At 39.4% G+C, this 7,592-nt stretch overlaps 1 protein-coding gene across 1 annotated transcript in view; it reads right to left on the minus strand.

Annotated features, from left to right (window-relative positions):
* Positions 1-925: 925 nt before the first annotated feature.
* Positions 926-7,592, minus strand: part of LOC110094402 (protein transport protein SEC23) — a 28,755-nt gene continuing 22,088 nt past the window's right edge. Inside the window, exons 13-14 of the mRNA XM_020819629.2 lie at positions 2,482-2,696; positions 926-1,380 (exon numbers count right to left, since the gene is read on the minus strand). Coding sequence (XP_020675288.1) covers positions 1,169-1,380; positions 2,482-2,696 — 427 coding nt within the window. The 3' untranslated portion in view covers positions 926-1,168. The remainder of the gene's footprint in view (positions 1,381-2,481; positions 2,697-7,592) is intronic.

Genomic DNA, 7,592 nt, shown 5'->3' on the forward strand with positions numbered 1-7,592 from the left:
GAACCTTCCAGCAATACAGACAAATTTGTGCCCTAAATTGCTTCAAATTGCTTTTGTGCCAAAATTTCCGATCGGTGAGATAAGATCCCAATAATATACATATATCACCTTTATGATGTCTAATTTTAGCCTCTTCTACAATTCCCATCCAGTTTGAGGAAAATGATTCCTCTTCATAATTTTATTTTGATTCCTTTCACTAACATGTTATTATATATATATATTTTTTTCCCGATGTTTTTGCTACTCAGTTCTTTAATTCGTACAGAAACATACAAATCCTATGAAGCAAATCTATTAATAGCTGTGGAGCAGAATAAATCCACGCACTCATCTTCAATCAACTTTTGGAGCTGATTGATTCTATGTATTTAAAGATCTTCAGGCATTCCTATGATGCAAAGTGATATGAAATAAACTTGCTAAAAGAAAAGTGTCCAATTGATAAAGTTGGTGGAATTCAATTTTGTCACTTCAATATAATAAGATAACATACTGTTCTCCACACTTAATGATCATCAAACCTTTGCAATTACATGGATGAACAAGTATTGATTCATACGTAAGTCAGAAATGATTAATCAAGTGCATTGTATCATACATAGTACTTTATTCAGCAGCATAAACATTTATATTTCATGAAAAACTAAGGGCTCATTCGGTTGAGACAGAATGCTCATTCAAGCAACAAAATAAGGCCTAAACAGAGTGCATCATACTGTTAATACAAGTGGTGCTTTTAAAGAAAGGGAAGAAAAGTGAAGAAATGAAGAAAAGCTCAATGGATCTGACTGTTTGTATATCATATACGGAGCATCATTTGTATATATTGCGTACAGCAATGCATTTAATGATGGACAACTATAATTAGTAATTAGGGCTCATTTGGGACTTTTTTATGCTTTTTAGAACGCTATCAAATATATAACTAAACAAAAAACTCCAGTGTTAGATGTTAGCAATTGCCATAAAATACATCACGTTGAAATTAACAAAATTTTCAGAAGTTCTCTTAGTCATATAAAAAAATGAAATATGTTAATAAGCTCTCGCACAAAATAACTACTAAAGAAGAATACTCACAATTTCACATTGTGATTATGTTCCATTTCAACAAAGACTGGAAAGCTTTGCTTACCCATAAAGTTGATTTCAACTTGCCTGTGCTCTATTTAAGGTACTCGGAAACATCCCGTGTAATCTCCTCGAGAAATGAAACAAAGCCCATGACGCTCGTTATACCCGTGCCATCCACATCCTGCTCTTCAATGAGATAGTTCTCGAATACTGAAGAGTCATCATGACCGCCATGAATGAATAAGAGCCTAGGAGTAATGCTCCTTTCTTGCTTTAGTTTATTCACCGTGCTTCGTAGTAGACCTGGAAACAAAGTAAGTCTTATTCACACGTGCAATATGTCATCTCAGTGGTCTTTTTCAGCTTACAGCCTGTGTGATGGGATATTTCTTTTTATTATTATTATTTTGAAAAGCTATTTTCATATTCCAACTTGATGTAGAGGAATTCGAGACAGTCAGTAGTTGAAAAGTTGATCCAACTTGACGTAGTGGATCAGCGGCCCAATAGTTGAAAAGTTCAACAAGAAAGTTATTTCTCCAAGACCATGTGTAAGGATGTGTTTGATCGGCATACTTTGTGATTTACTGCTCATTTTCTCAAAAAAAAAAAATTCTAACTACTCCAAGCATTGTTCTTTTTCAAATGACAAATTTTCGGACAAGATAGATCTCAAAATTATTAAATTTTCTTTAAGATGAGTACTTAAATGAATATTGAATCAAAATTTATATTCCACTCATTTCAAAGCAAATTCAGAGAATTTTAGATAAACCTTACCAGAAATTTAGGATTTGTTTAGCATGGCTGTTACTATTGGTGAAAGTAATTGTACAAAGTGTAATAGAGAGAGTAAATCTTTAAAATTGTTGCATATATTATATATTTTTTTAATTAATAATAAGTTTTTTATTGCTACCAAGCTCTATCAAATTTGATTTTCATTTTAAATTTCACTTTCCATTAAGACTCATTTGGTTACTTTCCAATTGGAAATCCTTTTTAAAAAAAATAATGATTTTATTTTCACTCAATCTGAGTTCAAAAATAAAATCCATATTTCTGAAAAAATTTTAAAATCTTTATAGATTTTAAAATCAACATTCATTTTTCTAACTACTTCCAACCAAATGACTTTTGGCAATCAAATAAGTCCTTTAAATGATCATGAATCAGAAATTTTGCACCAGAAGAAAACGAAGACGAAAAAATTAAATATCCAAAACTCAACGTCTGAATCCTGCTGCTGACTGACCTCACTGTTGATCTATAAGCAGCAGGATTCTACCCATAAGTTCTGATTAACACATCTCGACTATGGAGTCCTCAGAAGGTATTAGCACTAATGGTGGTAGTGAAATAGATAAGCAATAATACAAAGAAATCAAGCAGGTGAGTACTCACAGTCATGGGGCGGCGGAAATGGAAGTGATGGATCAGCCGTTGGAGAATAGTACACTATGAGGTTTGTGAAAGCATCAAGCAGAAAAATGGGACTTCCACTGGTTATAAGAGCAGCACGGCTCAAAGAATGGCGTGGATAAGCTTGCTTGTCTGGACTAGCATATGATGTCAGCAGAGGATATATTGCTAGATTAAGGGAACTGGGTTCCAGTGCACTGTATACAAGACATTTAAAATTTAAATAAATATATCACAGACATAAACACAAGTCTTTCCAAGAAAGTAATAGCATGACTTTTGTTGTAATAATAAAAGGATTAGGACGACAAGCAAATGAATTGAATGGGCTTTTACTCGATGGGCATTTTTTTTTAGAATTATTGAAAAATTTTAATATCAATAAATATAAAAATATATATGATGCGGACATCGATCAGAGATTCAAGCATGTGTATCGCAGGAGACAACGCAGATCGACGGCCACGATTCAGAATTTATATTTCTAGTTATTTATGTATTTTCTTTTATGCATTTTTCTTTTATTTCTTGGAGTTTCCTATTGTACCCTTAGTATGAGCTGAGTCACGATTGTAGCCCCGAGGGCAATATAGTCTTTGTATTTTTCTTTTGTGTTGGGACCTATATATAGGTCATTTCTAGTTGTATTGAGGTTAATGAATTTTGAATGAAAAAGTTATGTTTTGTTTCTACTTTTCTAGCATGAGTGCTTGAGAGGGAAGAGAGCTCAAGAGGAGCAATTCGCAAGGCCCACCAGTCGTTGGAAGAGTCCGCGGCTCATGGTTAGTTCTCGATCATCGCGTTCGTATTTTCCTCCATTTTCTTCACCTCCACTACAAGAATTCCCTCCTCAACCCCATTGCCGCCGCCCCTTGGGAAACCGCCGCCTACCACCACCTCAACCTCTACCGACCACCTCGCCGGCAACCTCCCCTCACCCACTCAACCCCTTCCCTACGAATTCCAATTTTGAAATTCAAAATTTGAATTTCAAAAACTTTCCAATTTTGGAATTTCCAAATTAGGAAAGTTTTAAGTCCGTTTTCATGATGAAACTCAAATTCAAACGGAATTCATCCTAACCCTTCCTAAACCTCATGTGCTAATTTGGAAGCTATTCCATTGCTCCCACACCCAATTCCCCCCCTCTAGAAGCCGCCGGCCCCATCCATGGTGGAGCCCCCTTAATGCCCCCATTAAGGCATTAATGACATTTGGGGATTGGTGTTCAACGCCGACGGAAGCATTAATATCCTACGATCTCCGTGCTTTGACGTAGGATTTGAAGACGACGCCACAGTTGAAGAATACTTGGAGCGAGTCGTCCCGATTCTTGTGAGCATCATCGACCGATGATTTTCAAGCTACGATTGGAGTATCGACAGTCAAGCATTCACGCCATCCTCGTCACCATCAACCTCTCCGTGGCTAAAGTCCATTGGTGTGGCCACCGTCTTCGTGGCATCGGTAAGTTTGCTAAAGGCCTTCTCCCGCTAAGCCCGACTTGAGTGTGAGTGAGCAAGGTACTCGTTGTGAACTTTCTAGACATTAGCCGTGGGATTCTATTATTTTCCGCATTTGCTTTATTGTGTAACTTTTGAGACCCTTCATTAATTGTGTCTAAACACTAGTTTGTAACCGCTTATCATAACATTTCGTTAACGGAAATTTCTTGAATCTTAACCTACGAAAGTTTAATCTTACATTGGTAAACTTTGTGATTCTTAATGAATTTCATGTGCAATTCTTGAACGTATCACACATCATCTTGGTATCAGAGCATGGCTAGCATGCTTTCCCTTTGCTAGATTGCATCCTAGGAATACAATTTAAGTTATCCTTAGAAGTTTGCATGCATACCATCAACTAGATAGATTTATTTCCTGTTTTTCTACTGCTGTCCAGAAAAATCTGCATCATTTATTTCATCTTACATTAGTATCTTCATGTGTTTAAGTGATGCCACCTTCATTTTGACATCCATAATAGTCTAGGCCACTTAGACATTTGCTGCCCGCTAATTTTCTGCACTTAGTATAGCCGGTAGAGTGAGTTCTAGGTAGTGTTAAGTTGCTGTCCACTGTTTTCTGCAGCTGTTATACATCCGTTAGCGGACCTAGAGTCGCTGTTTAGGTGCTGTCTAGACCCTGGAGCCTTGCCGAAACACTTAGGTAACTTCACCCTCTTCTGTGCTTGCTGCCCTGGACTTTCCAGCTGCTGTAGTTACAATTTCAGCAAGCATTTCAGTGGGATTAGCTGCTGCCCTTGACTTAGGAAGCCTTCCTAGTGATCCTTAGCACCCAACCATGGATCCCACACATATGCAAGCAACCTTAGACATGATTGTGAGCCAGTTGGGCTCAATGTCACAACAAATTAGGGACACCCAAATGAGTGTAGCGGAGCTTAAACGTCATATGGGGGAAATACTAGACAACATCGAAAGGGCAGGACACCCGGCCATCTATACCCCATCTAGACCACAATCACCTTATGGCGAAGATGCCCGAACAGAGTACAGACCTCCTAGAGACTACTACCGACCCAATCACCGACCCCATCAAGAACCGGTAGGACGTGACGCACCTTGGAGGGACAACGATACGCAACTCCTTAAGAGTATTAAGGTAGACCCCCCTACGTTTGATGGTACGTTAGAACCCCAAGTTTTTCTTGATTTGCTCAAAGGGATGGATAGCTATTTCAAGTGGTATAATATTTCTGAAGAGAAAAAGGTGAGATTTGCTGAGATGAAGTTGATTGGTAGAGCCAACCAATACTGGACTAACGTAGAGCACATGAGAGAAACTAGAGGAGAATATCCTATAGCTGACTGGGGAGCGATGAAGCACGAACTGAAAAGAAAATATCTCCCTCCCTCCTACTACCCAAGACTATTAGATCGTTGGAATAGGTTAACTCAAGGAAGTAAGACTGTTAAGGAATACATATCAACCTTTGATGATTTCTTGATTCGCTGTAACGGGGAAGAGACCACCACTCCTACACAACTCCTGTCAATGTTCAGAGCTGGATTGAGGGAAGATCTTAGAAATGAACTATTTGCTAGAGGAGTGAATATGTATGAAGCTGCCTGTAGTCTTGTACTAGACCTGGAAGAATTTAGGAGCCACGTCACTAGGACTCAAGACTCTAGACCCAACCCATTCAAGTCTTCTTCTAGCCAACCTTACAACAAACCCACTGGACCCTCAGGTAGTCGGCCTTCCCCTAGCCAAGCCCAACCTCGATCAGACTATAAAGGGAAAACACCTGAACGGGAGACACCCAAAACCACTGTCGGCACTAAGTGTTTTAGGTGCCATGGGTACGGACATATTGCCTCTCAATGCTCCAGCCCGTTTAAGGTCACAATAATTGAAGAAGTAACGGAAGAAGAGGATGAGCCTGAAGCTGAATTAGTTCACCAAATGGATGATGATGAAGAGTTTTTCAACGAAGAGGATACTGCTGTGATCCACTGTCTTCAAAAGATGAATCACTTAGATCTGCAAGTCATTAGGTGTGCCTTCTCGCAGCCTAAGCCTAGCGAAGACTGGCGAAGGACCTCGATCTTCTACACTTTCACTAAGATTGGAGACAAGAATTGCAAAGTCATAATAGACAGTGGAAGTTGTATCAACGTCGTATCTTCTTTTATGATTTTGAAACTTCAGTTAAGGACCACACCACACCCAAACCCCTACAAAGTCGCCTGGATCAACTCAACCATCTTGGAGGTAAAAGATACGAGTCTCGTTCCTATTGAGTTTGTTGGATATAAAGAGAAATTTTGGTGCGAGGTTTTGACAATGGATGTGGGTCAAATCATCCTTGGCTTCCCTTGGTTGTTCGACAACGATGTACACATTTATGGACGATCGAACACATGTGTGTTTGAACACGAGGGCAAGAAGATTAAACTCTTACCCACTCAACCTAAGTCTACCAAGGAAGAAGTTAAGCCCAACTCCCTGAAACCCAACACAGGCTTGAATTTATTAACTGCTAAAGACCTAGGTATGGAATTAGAGTCGGGAGCCCCTCTTTACGCGTTAGTAGCCCGGGAAGTGAGTGTAGAAGAAGAAGAACCAATCCCTAAGGAAGTAAAACCACTTTTGGATACTTTTTCTGATGTCTTCCCTGAAGATTTGCCCTACCAACTGCCACCTCTAAGGGACATTCAACATGCCATAGACCTAGTGCCTGGAGCTTCTTTACCAAACCTACCCCATTACCGAATGAACCCCACTGAACATGAGGAGCTCAAGAAACAAGTAGATGAGCTGTTACAACGAGGGTTCATTAAGGAGAGTCTTAGCCCGTGTGCGATTCCTGCCCTTCTTACCCCTAAGAAGGATGGGTCGTGGAGAATGTGCGTTGATAGCCGTGCTATCAACAAAATCACTGTCAAGTACCGCTTCTCAATCCCTCGGTTAGATGACATGTTGGACATGATGACCGGAGCCACACTATTTTCGAAGATCGATCTTAAGAGTGGCTATCACCAAATTAGAATCCGCCCCGGGGACGAATGGAAGACGGCGTTCAAAACCAAAGATGGGTTATACGAGTGGACTGTAATGCCTTTTGGATTAAGCAACGCCCCAAGCACTTTTATGAGAGTGATGACTCAGATCCTTAGGCCTTTCCTTGGAAAGTTTGTTGTAGTATACTTTGATGATATCTTAATTTACAGTCATTCGGTGGAACAACATTTGAATCATCTAAGACAAGTTTGTGAGATTTTGAAAATGGAGCAGATGTATGCCAATCCTAAGAAGTGCACTTTCCTCACAAATCAAGTAACCTTCCTTGGATTTATCATATCTTCCCGAGGCATATCTGCTGACCCTGAAAAGGTGCGAGCTATAAATGAGTGGCCAGAACCCAAGAATATTAGAGATGTTAGGAGTTTTCACGGATTGGCCACATTTTATCGGAGGTTTATTCGAAATTTTAGCACCAAAGTAGCGCCAATAACGGATTGCCTTAAGAAAGAAGAGTTTCTTTGGACCATAGCTGCAACTAGGGCTTTTGAGGAGATTAAGAAGCGAATGATGGAAGCACCTATGATGAGATTACCTGATTTT

Source organism: Dendrobium catenatum, unplaced genomic scaffold, assembly GCF_001605985.2.
Source record: "Dendrobium catenatum unplaced genomic scaffold, ASM160598v2 original_scaffold_209636, whole genome shotgun sequence".
Taxonomy (NCBI): Eukaryota; Viridiplantae; Streptophyta; class Magnoliopsida; order Asparagales; family Orchidaceae; genus Dendrobium; species Dendrobium catenatum.